The sequence below is a fragment of the Amphiprion ocellaris genome, chromosome 3 (genome assembly GCF_022539595.1).
Source record: "Amphiprion ocellaris isolate individual 3 ecotype Okinawa chromosome 3, ASM2253959v1, whole genome shotgun sequence".
NCBI classification, from domain to species: Eukaryota; Metazoa; Chordata; class Actinopteri; family Pomacentridae; genus Amphiprion; species Amphiprion ocellaris.
The window spans coordinates 27,961,194-27,977,614 of record NC_072768.1 but is presented as its reverse complement, the minus strand read 5'-3'; the positions used below and the strand labels follow the sequence as shown (position 1 = coordinate 27,977,614).

General features: G+C 47.3%; 1 protein-coding gene across 1 annotated transcript in view; it reads left to right on the top strand.

Annotated features, from left to right (window-relative positions):
- lrp5 (low density lipoprotein receptor-related protein 5) overlaps nt 1–16,421 on the top strand; it is a 140,421-nt gene that overhangs the window by 40,575 nt on the left and 83,425 nt on the right. Inside the window, exons 6-7 of the mRNA XM_023267413.3 lie at nt 1,687–1,883; nt 2,182–2,313. Coding sequence (XP_023123181.1) covers nt 1,687–1,883; nt 2,182–2,313 — 329 coding nt within the window. The remainder of the gene's footprint in view (nt 1–1,686; nt 1,884–2,181; nt 2,314–16,421) is intronic.

The window sequence follows — 16,421 nt, the reverse complement described above, 5'->3', positions numbered from 1 at the left end:
GATGAAGGCAATGGAGAGAATTGTGAAACAACACGTCATTGGAGTAACTAACTCACAGATTGACCCTCTCCAATTTGCATATCGTTCGAGCAGAGGTGTTGATGATGCCAAAATATTCATTCTGGACACTTTACACAGTCACCTGGAACACCCGAACACTTCAGCAAGACTCCTGTTTGCCGACTTCTCTTTGGCATTAAACACCCTCCAGCCCCACATCCTGGCTCACAAACTCTCCTCCCGCTTCCACCTGGATGATCAGCTCATCCTGTGGTTATTGGACTTTTTAACCCACAGATCACAGAGGGTACGGGTCAGCAACACCTTCTCTGATTTACAACGCACTTCCACTGGTTCTCCTCAGGGCTGTGTCCTCTCTCTGCTACTCTTCATCACACGGATGACTGCAGATCCACACAGCCCAATTCCCACCTGGTCAAATATGCAGACGACACAGTCCTGCTGTCTCTGCTGTCAGGACCTTCTCAGTCCCACAGCTCAGTCCTCCAGGAGTTTGTGGACTGGTGTGACAACTCTTGTCTGGAGCTGAATGTTCAAAAAAACCAAGGGGATGGTGGTGACCTTTTCCAACAAGCAGATGGCGCTTGCTACAGCTGTCACCACTACCATCCATGGAATGCCTTTTGAGCATGTGGAGGAGTACAGATATCTGAGTACCATCTTTGACAGCCAGCTAAAATTCTCCTCAAACACAGAGGAGATTATCAGGAAATGTCAGCAGACACAGTATCTCCTAAGGAAGCTCAATTCTTTTGGAGTAAATAAGAACTTTCTCCAGACATTCTATTACTCCTTCATTGAGAGCACCATCACCTTCTCCATCACCTGCTGGTTCTACTCCATCAGCCTCCAGAACAGAAACCGCCTGCAGAGGACTGTCACTGTATGCTCAAAAATTCTAGGACTGCCTCTCAGCACTCTGTCTGCAGTGTATGAACAGTTAACATGTAGACTGGCAAAGCGGATCATCCGAGACCCCTCACATGCTCTCTTTTCTACATTTGAGTGGCTTCCTTCTGGTCGACGGCTTTGCTGCCCTGCATGCAGGACACAGAGCAGAAGGGGTACCTTTGTGCCCAGTGCAATCCCAACTCCTTAAATCATAAACGAAAGACTAAGATTAAGACTTTAAAATGAGCTGTAACCAGATTTAAGTCTCTGTTAGATTTTTTGTTTAATTTTTTTCCCCTTAATCTGTGTGCTGGCAGGCACATCTGATCCATCTTGACTGCACATAAATGTGTTGTTTCCTTGTGGTTTTCTGGAATTACCTGTATTGCCTCAATTAGATCCACAGTTTTACTTCCATAATAATATGCATTTACATCTTTGAAGAGTATAGGGCACAAATCTGACATAACAACATCCATTAAAGTAAAAATTCAACTACTGTTTAGTTTTAAAAGATGAATGCTACAGTGTTGTTTTTAAGTAAAACTTAACTGAAACATTTTTTGTGTATTTATACATTAAACTACTCAGTCCACTGAAGACTTCATACACTTTCCATGACAAGTTACCACATGAAACAACTTAGCAGTAAATCTTCTTATACAGTTTTTTTTTTACCCCTATTTAATTCCCCCCATTTTAGTAATATTTGGAAGTTCTCTTGACAGACTCCAACACCTCTTATTCTTAACAAGTTTTCATTTCATCCTGCAGTGAAACAGTGGTGGAGGGAACCCTGACCCATCCTTTTGCCCTAACACTGTCTGAGGAGACATTATACTGGACTGACTGGCAAACTCGCTCCATCCATGCTTGTAACAAACACAGCGGAGACAAAACAAGAGAGATTCTCAGTGGGATTTATTCTCCTATGGACATCCAGGTTCTGGAGCCCTATCGACAGCCTTATAGTAAGGCAAATGTTTTACCTATGTTTATGTACAGTACAGTAGATATGCATCACAAAAACTTCAATACAATGACCTGTTATCTTGAGCTAGTCCAACTGCAGTGAGTAGTGTCTGTCCTCTGTACTGACTGCTAAATAATTCAGTTTTATAGAACAACATAAAGTAGATCTTTTCAAATTCTGATTATGGTTGGGTCACATTGTTTACAGCACAGTTGTTTTGAATAACCATGCCATTTCTAACAGGAAAAATATTCCTCTTTGTCTTTTTGTCTGGACTTTTTGTTTGTGTCTGGCAGTCCAGACTCCCTGTAGTGAAAATAATGGAGGCTGTAGTCATCTCTGCCTACTCTCTCCAGTCCATCCTTTCTACAGCTGTGCCTGCCCTACTGGAGTCCAGCTTAAACCAGATGGAAAGACATGTAAGCCAGGTAAGAATCCTATGAGTATGAGTGTATGACATTAAACTAAACAGTCACTTTAGTGATGCTTCTCAGTAAAATTTGGGTGACTGTGATAGAGCAGGATGTCCAAGGTGGCAAAGTTGGTGGTTCAATCCTCGGCCCCTCCGTGCAGCACCTTGCATCGAAACTCTGTCGCCATTGGTGAATGTCAAACATTGTGAAGCGCTTTGAGTACCACTAAGGTAGAAAGGCACTATATAAATGTAAACCATTTACCATTTAAAGTGGCATCGTTACCAGGGACTGTTACATAAGGCAAACTGAGGATCTGGTTTTATTACATTGTGGATGGGCTGACAGACAGATGTGAACACCACAGAGGTGAAGTTGTTCTTATTGTACTACTTTCTAGTCTACCTACCATCTGGACACATTCTTTACATGCACATAAGAGTTGCATTTTTTCAGTTAATGCAGTTGGTGACTGTCTGCAGCGTCACAAAAAATTGTTGATGCATGGACATCTATGCAGTGAATTGCGTACACCTCTGACAAAGAAAATGTCACTTGTACCCTAGTGGATCCATACATATTCATGCGTAACAGTACAGCATAACAGTAGAGTGGGCCCACTACTCTGAAAGATATGGTCATAAGCTCCCAAGAAAGCTTGCAAGTCGACTGTGAGTGAGGATGTTTTGTCTAACTAGTCAAACCACTTGGCATAGAATTTGGTAATTGACACATTCTATTTTCACCTCGTCCTAGTGGTGTATAGAATGTGATGTATAGTGTGTGCTGTTGCTGACCTCTATTGCCATTGTTTTTGCTACGTGATGTAACAATGCATTTTAGGGTATTTTAGCAGGGAAACAAGTAACAGGGATCTCTCTGGTAGCACAGTGGAACACCAACGGACTAGCCGTCATGTTCATTCCCACGATGCTAAAACAATAGAGCCTTATTCTGCAATAACACAGCACTGTGTTAGAATTTGTCTGTTAGCCTGTTATGCGATTGTATTAAATTTGAATGAAGCATGCCAACCAATCACTTAGCCACAATAAAAACAACAATGCTCTATTGTGTCAACCTTGTGTGTGTGTGTGTGTGTGTGTGTGTGTGTGTGTGTGTGTGTGTGTGTGTGTGTGTGTGTGTGTGTGTGTGTGTGTGTGTGTGTGTGTGTGTGTGTGCTTCTAATTTGTTTTGCTTGGCTGGTTAAATTGAAGCCGTTTGTTATTGTGCTGGCAGCAGACCGTGTGTGTGTATGAGACTGTTTGTCAGGGGTCTTTAAGTGTCTAAAAATGAAGTCAAGCGAAAAGAAGAGTGGAATCACAAATGCTGTCCCTTCTTTCTTTTTTTTCTTTGATTTATTCAACCTTGCTAGTTGCCAACTAGTGCAACAATATTTGACAGCAAAATGTGGTATAGGTTCTTATTGAAATGAATTGACACCATGTAAGCTAGATAAATAACAATTTTAAAATACAGATTTTCAATTTTATTTGTAGTATTCCCTTTTTTGCATTGTCCCTTGAGGGAGTACCCAGCCTCTCCTTTTTCCCAAGGTAAGATGGTGGGAATACTGCAGTTTACCTACAGGTCATTTATTGTCTTCAAACTGTTTACAAAATGTAAGTTTTGTGACAAGTCAGGGTTATTTCCTCTGGATAATCATTGCTTTTTCTAAAGATTAATGTGAGCTGTTTTGAAATGTGAAATGGAAGGGATATGGTAGATAGAAGAATCGCAAGAGACACTTAGAACTGCATCAAATGTGAGCTCTTCAGTGTCAGAGGAATGAGATACAAAGAAAAAAACTGTTAATTGTCTCCCATGAGGTAAGTTTGGTTCCTCTCAAATCAACCAACAGCCAAACACAGTGGGGGATCCCTCAGGACTGCTGAGCCCTTTGTTTCTAGGCTGGTTAGTGTAAGGAAGGACCCAAGGAAACTCATAATAGTAGAACTTGGTTCAGCCTTGAAATCTTTTTCATCACAGCTAGATTGATATGAGACTTTTGGGTTTGGCTCTTATCCAGATACCTGCCACTCAGACTTGAATCTGCTGGATGGCGCTTCGACATCTACACTCAATGTTATTGACACAAGCCTTGGAAAAAATTTACATTTTTCCCAATGAGAAAAAAAAAAACTGTTATTTGTGAAGTTTATTATGTCCATAGTGATGGGACAGCAGACTAGTCTTTAGGCATGCAGGAGATATATGATTACACCTAATTTCTGTATATCACTCACATGGAATAAAGCATGTTAAAAGAAGCTGTCATGTAATTCAATCAAACAAACTTTTTGCAAATGTATTTAATGAGTCTAGTACATTCTAACTTGCAAAGATATATTAGTGTGATGTTTTGGTGGTCAACCATCAGGCAAATCGAAATCATGTTAAACAGGGAGTGCCTGTGACTCTGCCATCAATAAGATTACTCCTTGTACCACAGGGAACTATGAAATAGCAAAACATTTCACTGAATAACTCTTTTCGATTTACAGAAAATGAGAATCATAAATATTACAAAATAAATATTCACATAACATGGAAAAAATCCTACAATAAGAAAATTTGAAGCATGTTGCATTCTTTAAAACACCTAGACTTACAAGTTGCATGTGTGTGTGAATCTGCAATATTTAAATACCCCAAAACACACAATTCTAGTATATTTGTAACTTTGTCTTATTAATGACTTAAAACCAAACACTCAAAACTTGTCTGTGGGTTTGAAAGGCATGTTATCTTTTAAAAAAACAGTTTCTAGAGCAAGAAACTGTGATTCATGAATGTGTCAAAAAAAAAAACACTTTGCACCAGATTCTGTAAAAAGGAAAAGGAAATGTTACCTCCTCTGCACCACTGTGAAGCCATTAGTGTTTCACCTAGGACTTTTCAGCTAAACTGCAGACTGTGTTTACACAAAACAAGGATGTGGCAAGTATAACAAAAAGTTGAAATATAAGTAGTAAAACGTGTAGTAGGTGGAGTGACCTTTTTTCCAGCATTGGTAACACCTCGGTGAAATTTTGAAAAATGTACATGTTGAATCTAGGTTTAATTTTTTATTTTTTGTTAAATATAGATACAAAAATTATGAAGCCCCAGAAGATACATGGAGAAAAAAAACAGGAAGAATCGCGAGAAATTTTTGCGAGATCTCGCAAAATTTCTCAGGGTCTCGTAATAACTTTTGCAAGATCTTGCAAAACTGTAGGTATATATACTTCTGAATCTTTTTGGGTAGTGGTGTGCGATACTGCAAGATTTGGTATCTGTCAGGGTCCCCTCCTCCGTCCCCGCCTCAGCCCCCACCTCACCTCCTTTTCTTCTCTGTCTCTCTCTCTCTCTGTCTCTCTCTCTCTCTCTCCCTCTGGTACCTGGCGGAGCTCTCCTCCACAGCTGCTAATCATCCAGAATCAGTTTCATCTACAGAAATCCGGGCAGCTGCGGTGAGACACACCTGCTCTTCATCACCACAATAAAAGCCGGTCACACAGTCTACTCCCTGCCAGATCGTAAACGCTGTTCTCACAGTCAGTTTGCTCTAGCCCTCCTTGTGCTCCTCTGTTAAAAGAGACTATAGTACTAACCGTGTTTTCGCTTCTGCCTAGTTCGCCGACCCAGCTGCCCGGTTTTCCCGACCCAGGCTTGCCCTCTGAAATCCTCGGATCTCCTGCCTGCCCGAACCCCCCTCCCCTCCTGGCTCACCCCCACCTCTGTTTGGAACCCCGTTGCCTTGGAGGATCCCTACCCCACCCTGCCCGAACTCATCCCGTCTGCCAAGTCCCTCTCGCCCCGGAACATCCAGCCAGTCGCCCCCCCTGGAACCAGATCCCATCCTGCCTGCTCTCTGCCGCCGGCCAACACCACCCCGGATGTCGGCTGGACTGTTGGTTCCCGGTACCGTCACCCCCCTGCCTGTGACTCCCCTTTAGTTAGTTGCATTTGTTCCTCCCCTCACTTTACTATGAGTTTTTCTGTTATTAAACCACCTTTTGCCTCAGTCTCGTTCCCTCGTCTGTTTGCTCTCTGCACGAGTTCACAACCCCTCACCTTGACAGTATGATCTGGCCAAGATGAACGTGGAGAGCAAATAGCGGGGTCCCGAGCGCCCTGTGTCCCCCCCAGATCTATTCCAGGCTGTATCCAACCAGGGGGCGCTTCTCGGGCAGCATAGCCAGGCCTTAAGAGATTTAACCTCATCTAATCAGAACATGGCTACTCAAATGAACACCTTTTCAGACCAGCTGAATCAGATTTCCGCCATGATTCACCAACTCACCATAGCACCCACTCCCGTAGCCCCCCCTGATCCTGAACCTGCTCCTAGCACTGTCCCTGCCAATCCGGCGCCCACTGCTGCCCTAGAGCCTTATGTCCCCACCCCTAAGCATTATGGGGGGGACCAAGGTACGTGTCAGGCATTTTTAATGCAAACTTTGTTAGTGTTTGAGTTGCAGCCACGTACCTATAGTACAGACAGGTCCCGTATAGCCTATATTTTGAGTCTTCTCACGGGGGTGGCGCACGACTGGGAGTCCCATCTGGCACTCCTACCCCGCCTTCGTCCAAGAAATGAAAAAAGTCTTTGATCATCCTGTCCGCGGATGAGACGCAGGGAAGCGGTTGTATTCCCTGCAACAAGGAGGCCAGAGCGCGGCTGAATATGCAGTCGACTTCCGGATGCTAGCGGCGGAGAGTGGCTGGAATGACGACGCCCTGCAGGAGGCGTTCCAGAGGGGGCTCAACGAGGTCATTAAAGATGAGTTGGCGACGAGGGCCGAATCTTCCAGCCTGGAGGCGCTTATTGACCTGGTTATACGCCTGGACAACCGCATCAGAGAGCACCGCCGGGAGAAAGGGTTCTGAGTCCTCCAGTCCGCCCAGTCACGCCCCCCGGCCCTGTCATGCCCCTGCCCGCGGAGTCTCAGTCCGGGATCCAACCCACTTCCCTGCCCGCCTCCCCTGCTCCGACTTCCGCCACCTTCTCACACACCGGCGCCATCTGAGGATGAACCGATGCAGCTTGGTCAGGCCCGCCTCTCTGAAGAAGAGAAGACAGATCACCGCCGGAGGAATGCCTGCCTCTACTGTGGAGAGGTCGGTCAGTGTGCGGCAGGCTGCCCAGCCAAGCTGGGAAAAGCCCCAGCTCACCAGTGATGGAGGAATCCTGGTGAGCCAGACTTCGGTTTCCTCCCCCCTTCTTCAGCTACGAGTCCCCACTACCCTGTCCTAGGGGGGCCAACAGCTCACCGTCTCCGCCCTCGTGAACTCTGGGGCGGAGGGGAGCTTCATAGATGAATCGTTGGTCACGCAGACGGAGATCCCCACCGAGCCGCTCCCCAACCTGTTGCCCTGAATGATCGGCGGTTCGCCCAGGTTCGCTTCCGGACCGCCCCCATCCCCATCCTGCTATCTGGCAACCATCAGGAGCGGCTGTCCCTCTGCATCCTCCCAAACCTCCACACCCTCCTCGTCCTTGGTTACCCCTGGCTCCAGCTCCATAATCCACATATTAACTGGTCCCAGGGAAGGATTGTGATATGGAGCCCAAAGTGCCATAACTCCTGCCTGCGCTCCGCTCCATCCCCCGGTAACCCGATCCCAGCTGCTCCGCCCAAGCCCGTAGATCTGTCCAGCATGCCCCCCAAATACCATGACGTCGCACCCGTCTTTGATAAAGACCAGGCCCTGTCCCTCCCCCCGCAACGCCCCTAAGACTGCGCCATCGAGCTGATGAAAGAGGCCACCCTATCGAGAGGGCGGCTCTACAACCTGTCAAAGCCAGAATATGCCACTATGGAGGAATATATTTGGGACTCCCTGGCCGCTGGACTGATCCGCCCATCCTCCTTCCCCGTCGGAGTGGGATTCTTCTTCATGGGGAAGAAGGATGGAGGCCTCCGTCCCTGCATCGATTACCGGGGGGTGAACAACATCACCATCAAAAATAAGTACTCTCCCCCCCTCATCAGCTCGGCATTCACCCCCCTGCACGGAGCCACGACGTTTACCAAGCTCGACCTTCGGAACGCCTATCACCTGGTCCGCATCAGAGAGGGGGATGAGTGTAAGACGGCGTTTAACACCCCGCTCGGGCATTACGACTACCTCGTAATGCCCTTCGGCCTCACCAACGCCCCCGCCGTCTTTCAGCATCTGGTGAACAACGTGCTCCAGGACTTCCTGAACGGATCTGTCTTCGTCTACCTCGATGACATCCTGGTCTTCTCCCGCAGCTTAGAGGAGCACCGCCGGCACGCCCGACAAGTCCTGGAACACCTTCTCCAGAACCGACTATTCGTCAAAGCCAAGAAGTGCGAGTTCTACGTGCCGACGGTCTCCTTCTTAGGCTACATCATTTCTGTGGGGGAGATCAGGATGGACCATGCTAAGGTGGCAGCGATGAAAAATTGGCCACGACCCGAGGATCACAAACAGCTTCAGCGGTTCCTCGGGTTTGCCAATTTCTACCACCGCTTCATAAGGGACTATAGCTGTATAGCGGCTCCTCTGACAACACTCACCTCTACAGCCCGGAAATTCAGCTGGACCCCGGAGGCAGAGGCGGCGTTCGCGGAGCTGAAGAACCGCTTCACCTCCGCCCCCATTCTTGTGCAACCGGACCCCAGCCGGCAGTTTATTGTGGAGGTGGACACCTCGGACACCGGAGAAGGAGCGGTGCTCTCCCAGCGGGCACCTGGAGATGGGAAACCTCATCCATGTGCTTTCTTTTCCAGGAAGCTGTCGGCTGCAGAGAGGAACTATGACATCGGCAACCATGAGCTCCTGGCGGTCAAGATGGCATTGGAGGAGTGGAGACACTGGCTGGAGGGGGCCGAACAACCATTCCTCGTTTGGACCGATCACAAAAATTTGCAGTATATCAAGACAGCCAAACGGCTGAACTCCAGGCAAGCCAAGTGGGCCCTCTTCTTTGGCCAGTTTAATTTTTCTCTCTCATATCGCCCAGGATCCAGGAACATCAAACCGGACGCCCTGTCTCGCATCTATGCTAAGGAAGAGGACCAACAGACGCCGGAGCCTATCCTTTTTTTTTTTCTTTTGTCTGCATTTGTTCTCATAGTTTAACTCCACAAAAGAGGTGTCAACATTGTATGAGATTGATGCATATTTTAGTCTTGCAACCAAATATTTTAATATTTAGTGCATGTGTGTGACCATCACTGGTCCTCCTTGAAAGCTAAGCAGACATTCTTTATTAGAATTCCCTATTAGGAGCCAGGGAGGGCAGTGCTACACCTCAGTGATGTGTGGGGGAAACAAAGACTGGACAGGACGAACAGGATGAACAGGGATAGAAACTAACAGGCGGTGCTATTGCAATTAAAGATTGAAGGTGGTGTTCCCAACTACTAACTGCCCATCAATAAAAAAAAGAAGAGAAAACCAACAAAAAAGAAAAAGAGATTCAATAAATAAATAAACAAATGATACTGAGCACCATAATTGTGAATGTTTTGATAGAATAGAATAGGCCAGAAGAGGATACTAGTGAAAGAAAGAATGAGTTTAGGGTAGAGACTCTGGAGAGAGTCTCAGCACATTCTGGCGGGTCCCATCATTCGCTGACAATGGGACTCGGCAGTAGCTGGCGAGACCTGATCAAACATGCAAGTGTGAAGAACCCCGAAGCCCAGAACAGCAATCACGGCAAGGCAGGGCCAAGCCAACAGGGCACCCCTCCCCCCGGGCCATAGGAGCCACAGGGCGGCGCCCCCAGAGAGCCACCGGGGTCACCATGAACGACGCGGACCCAGAGAACAAGAGGGAGCAGCTACCGACACCCCCAGCGCGCCAAGCCAACCCAGGTGGCCCGGGGCACGAGGACCCACCTGCCACCCAAACCCCAACCCCGCCCACCCCAGCCCCCACCAAACCCCCCACCCCCGAGGGGGCCAATGGCCCCACACAGCCAGGAAGCCAGACACAGTGGTTGAGCGGCCCACTGAAGGGATGGCAACCAGCCCAGCAAAGCAGGCCGCCACCGGGAGTCGGCCAGAGGAAATCAGAGCCGGGCCCCGATGCGAGCCCAGAGGGCAAAAATGGACAGTGTGGTGGGGCCCGGCGACACCAACAGGGAGGCACCCCGCATACCCCCCGCACCAGGCCCCAGGCGAGCGCAGTACACCCAGGGCCCCCACACCCCGCAATGCGTCCTGACAACCCACTAGGACAGAGCCACCACATGCCACCAGCCCGCAGTACAGCCACAGCGCCCACCAGGACGGCCAATCCAGCCCCCGCAGCCCACCAAGAGCCATCGCACCTGCCCGGATCCGTCAGGCACGCAGGAGAACCCCCCCGGCCACAGCCCCCAGGTCCCGGGGACCCCCAGCCACAGCAACACGGATGATGGTCCACCCCCGCCACCCCATAGCCATCCTGTCAATAGCCAGCCTATCCTGTCCTCCCGATTTCTGGCCAGGCTAACTTGGGAAATTGAAGCCACTGTCCGCCAAGCCCAGGAACAGCAGCCATGCCCGGGAGGTGGCCCCCCCGGTTCTCTGTTCGTTCCGCAGATGACGCGCTCGGCAATGCTTCAGTGGGCCCACTCCAGCCAGCTCTCCTGCCACCCAGGGGTCTCCAGGACACTAGCAGTTCTGCGTCAGAGGTTCTGGGGGCCCTCTATGGACCAGGATACCCAGAGGTTCATTGCTGCCTGCTCCGTCTGTGCCCGAAACAAAACCCCTTCACAACCCAGTGCTGGACTCCTGAGCCCCTTGCCCATCCTGATGCGACCGTGGTCCCACATCGTGCTGGATTTTGTCACCGGGCTGCTGCCCTCCAATAGAAATACGGTAATCCTGACTGTGGTCTACCGTTTTTCCAAACCAGCACACTTTTTACCGCTGTCCAAACTTCCTACCGCCAGAGAAACAGCCGACCTCCTTGTTACCCATGTTTTCCGTGCTCATGGCATCCCGGTGGACATTGTATCGGACCGCGGGCCACAGTTCATCTCCCAGGTGTGGAAAGCATTCTATTCAGTGCTCAGGGCCACAGTCAGCCTCTCCTCTAGATTTCACCCACAGAGTAATGGCCAGATGGAGTGGCTGAACCAAGAGATGGAAGCCGCCCTCCGATGCATAACATCTGAGAACCCTAGTTCCTGGGGTTCCCAACTCCCCTGGGTGGAGTACGCACATAAGACGCTCCCCAACGCCTCCACCGGATTATCCCCCTTCCGCTGTGTGTATGGATACCAGCCCTCTCTGTTCCCGGAGCTCGAAGAGGAAATCGCAGTTCCCTCTGTAGCCACCCATCTCCGCCGCTGTGCCCGGACGTGGCGCCGTGCCCGCGCCACCCTGCTCCGGTCCTCACGCAGGACCAGGCCAACTGTCACCATTCTGAGGCTCCGATATATGCTCCTGGACAGCGGGTTTGGCACCGTGCCAAGGGGGGACTCCCCCTCCAAGTCCCCTCAAAGAAGCTGGCTTCCTGCTACATTGGACCCTTTGAGATCGAGTCGATAATGTGCAGTCCGCCTCAAACTTCCCCACTCCATGCGCATCCATCCCACCTTTCACGTCTCCCAATTAAAACCGGTCCAGGACAGCCCTCTTGCTTCCCTCTGCCGACTCCACCCCCCCTCGGATGCTGGACAAGAACCCCATCTACACCGTCCGCCGACTCCTAGATGTGCGCCGCCGTGGCAGGGGCGTGCAATATCTGGTTGACTGGGAGGGCTACGGACCGGAGGAGAGGACATGGATTCCCTGGCGGCAGATCCTAGACCCCACTCTCATAAGAGACTTCCAAGATCTTGGAAGCAAGATCTTGCAAAACTGTAGGTATATATACTTCTGAATCTTTTTGGGTAGTGGTGTGCGATACTGCAAGATTTGGTATCTGTCAGGGTCCCCTCCTCTGTCCCCGCCTCAGCCCCCACCTCACCTCCTTTTCTTCTCTCTCTCTCTCTCTCTCTCTCTCTCTCTCTCTCTCTCCCTCTGGTACCTGGCGGAGCTCTCCTCCACAGCTGCTGCTCATTCACAATCAGTTTCATTCACAGAACTCCGGGCAGCTGCGGTGAGGTACACCTGCTCTTCATCACCACAATAAAAGCCGGTCACACAGTCTACTCCCTGCCAGATCGTAAACGCTGTTCTCAAAGTCAGTTTGCTCTAGCCCTCCTTGTGCTATTGTACTAACCGTGTTTTCGCTTCTGCCTAGTTTGCCGACCCAGCTGCCCGGTTTTCCCGACCCAGCCTTGCCCTTTGAAGTCCTCGGGTCCTCACCCCCACCTCTGTTTTGAACCCCGTTGCCTTGGAGGATCCCTACTCCGCCCTGCCCGAACTCATCCCGTCTGCCGAGTCCCTCTCGCCCCGGAACATCCAGCCCGTCGCCCCCCCTGGAACCAGATCCCATCCTGCCTGCTCTCCGCTGCCAGCCAACACCACCCCGGATGTCGACTGGACCGCTGGTTCCCGGTACCGTCACCCCCCTCCCCGTGACTCCCCTTTAGTTAGTTGCATTTTTTCCTCCCCTCACTTTACTGTGAGTTTTTCTGTTATTAAACCACCTTTTGCCTCAGTCTCGTTCCCTCGTCTGTTTGCTCTCTGCACGAGTTCACACCCCCTCACCTTGAGAGTATCGATCCGATACCAAGTAATTACAGGGCCAGTATCGCCGATATCAATACCGATACTTCAGAATATTTTTTTCAGTAGTAGAGCTTTAAGCAATTTTTTTTGCGCAGTTACTTTTGTAATGTTAAATATGATCTTTTAATCCCCCCCTGGGTATTGTCAGTTCTTCGCACCCACTTAGTCCCACCTGGTTACAGGTGAAACACCTCACGAGCTGAACATTTGCTTATCGGCAGACATTTACCGATGTTTCCTGAATGCCTCACAGTGCAGACTGCAGTAGATGTTGCTCAGTGGCTGGGTGATCAAACAGGTGTGAGAGCAAAATTTACTTTGAAAGGAGTGAGTAAAGTGTCCTCATTTCAAAGTAGTCCAAGATGAAAGTGATTGATTTTATCCATGTGTTGTTTTGTATGAGCGGAGAAAAAAGCGCACGTAAGTGCGCTACGTCTTTAAAGAGCGCAGTGCATTTTAAAATTTTTAAGACCCCAGTCAGTTGTTTTCTTATAGTGATTAGAAGCTAAAAATCATGATTGTGATTACTGGTTATTTAATTTTGTAGCCCTGCTACAGTACTAGTCTTTGTAATTGTCTCACTGGTTTAGTATCTTCCTGCCTGCAGTCTGATCATCAGCTGGATCTCGGTCAGACTTCTCCCTCTCTGCCTCCTCTTTCCTCAGTGTTGGTTGAGGAACGTACAACAGCTAAACAGCTCATTCTACACATCAGACAGGAACAGACTGACAGAGCCACGGAAGAAATTAAAGTTATACTTTTCACCACTATGATATATGAGACGGTACAACATCCAATCACAAGAGGAGGATTAGCTGCTGCTCCTCAGATGGAGGACCTCTGACAGCCAGGTCGCCTGTTTGTTGAAGCTGCATCAGTGCAGACATACAGGACAGAAACTGAAACTAAAGCATCGATATCATTGCATTGGTATCATTCAATATCAATACCAACGCTAGTATCGATATTATCGATATTTGGATTGATCTGCCCACCTCTATTTTTGGCAGTATGGAGAAACGACAATGGAGGACACCCACCCGTGTGACAATTTTACTGAGTTTTATTTTGAAATGGGCCTAAAATATAAAGACATTCAAGCAGTGCTTAACAAGAGGCAGAGTTTTCACATAAACGATTCCACTTTTCCAGCAAGCTGGTTCCAGTGCAGATACGGAGCCAGTGCCTGACTTAGCACCAGTTCTTTGTGTTTCCACCAAATATGCACCGACTCCTGGGGATGCAGCAGGGGTCGGCGAAAAGAATTCCCATTTTGACCGGCTGCATCTTGTGATTCTAACTGGGGCCCTGAACGCCACAGCCGTGCTGGAGTTGATGCACGACGAGTCTGCAATGCAGACCACCGATCCTGATCCTGGTAAGTTTTAATTCTCAAACTCCCTGCTGTTAGTCTACTATGAATATGCTAGCTACAATAGTTCCACATTAATATTATGAACGTTATGCCAGCTAACGTGATACGGACACAGGATCAGTGATCAGAGGTTGGTGCTGAACTATTGTTTGCAAACCAGTTAGCCACTGGTAAGCTAACAAGCTATGAAACAAAATCTTATGAAACCTGAGAAAAGCAGCAGCAATATTTCATTACAAAACCTGTATTCAAAACCTGCCACATTGGCCCATTTAATCATATTACTGAACTATATGGTAATCACTGAAATTTCTCTTGAAGAATCAATAAACTGTTTGCTAACATTATCATTAATACAAGTCTAAAACTGATTCAAATGATCAAATTAACACATTGAAGTAAAGAGTACTAGTAATGTGTAGCTATTTTCATAATTTCAAGGTAAAATGCTGATTGTTCTTGAGGGTTCAGCTTTGCAGATGTGGAAATTCAATGCATTGATTTCTTATACTCAGATTTTTTTTGGTGGTTTTTAATTGTGCCTCAAGTAAAACAAGGCATTTAGCACTGTTGGAAATTATTACAGGTATTTTTTGTAACACTTTCTAACATTGTATGAACAAAGCAATAATTAATCAGTTAATGGAGAAAATGATTTGTAATACAAATACTATCAACAATATTTGTTACTTATTTATTTAGTTGTCAGCCTTGGATGATGAGGTCCAGTTGCCAGGAGGACGAGTCTGCATCTTGCTGGTCCCATCCTGCAGCTCCTCCTCTCAACAGACTGAATCAAGTAAGATTTGTTTAGACTAATGCAGACATCAACATGATCAATATGTTATCTTTTGGCTCATTCTAAAATTGCAAAATAGAACATTTACTTTAAGTTAATTGTTTATGAATATAGAAAGTAAATGCTAACAACTAATACCTTTTTGGGTGCTTTTATGCAGGAAAAGGGAAGCGGGATTCTACTGTGGATCTGCTGCAGTATCTGGAGTGGTCAGAGGAACGGTTCTTGGAACAGATTAGAAGACACCAAGACCTGGCCACTGCCATGCCCCAGAACATCCAGAGGACAGATGCAAATTCAAACACTGGACCCATGGGATGCATGGTGTCAGTGCTGAAGCGACTGTCCCAGAAATAAACTGCATTGTCCACTACTTTTGATCTTTTTTAGAAAAAAAATCTTATTTTTTTGTAAATTATTTTACTTTTTACTTATTTATCTGTTTTGTATTTTTGCTCATGCACTTTGGGTGAATAAATTTGTGATGAGCAATGCATGTTTTGTCTATAATCTACAGAGACTTTATTCAGTGTTCAGTGCACACTTCTGTTACACACATTTTGACAGATAATCAGTTGTGCCTTTCAACCAAATTCTTAGTCTTAAACACATCAGCAACATATGTTGTTTTTTTACTGTCACCCCAAGCTAGATAGATATACTGCACTACTGCAACAGATACATCATTGAAGTGTGCTTAAATGACTTGTATACATACACTACTCACAAAACGTTACTCAACTTTTGTTTGAAATTTATGGAAAATGTATAAAATTTATGCTGTAGTGATATATCATGAAAGTAGGGCATTTAGGTAGAAACATGCAATAGTCATTTCCGCATCTCAAGCAATTTAAGCTCAATGAAACAAAAGCTAACAACAGTAGTGGGTATATCACAATAAAAATGTTAATGCCTCATGACAGTGCGGTACAATTGTGTCCCACCAGTAGCATGATCATGGATGTGCCCAGGCAACAGCTGACCTCTGCCTCGCAATTAACCTTAACACCATTCCATAAAGATAAACACAGATATTATCATCAGCTTATTTGCGTTTGTTTAACTGCTATGTAGTGGATGCAAATGTAGTCAAAGCTAAGTAGCCAAGCTAACGCTAACATGTTCACTGTTAAGAATCAAAACATCTCTAACAATTACCTGTCTTCTCAAACGTAGTCACCGTTGCCTGTGACAACAATGAAGACAGGTAGCTAATCTGAAGAGCAAACGTCCAGTAAGATCGATGTGACTTTGGTGAGATCCCAAGAAACTTTTGCAACATCTTGCAAAACTTTTCAGGATTCTTCCTGTTTTT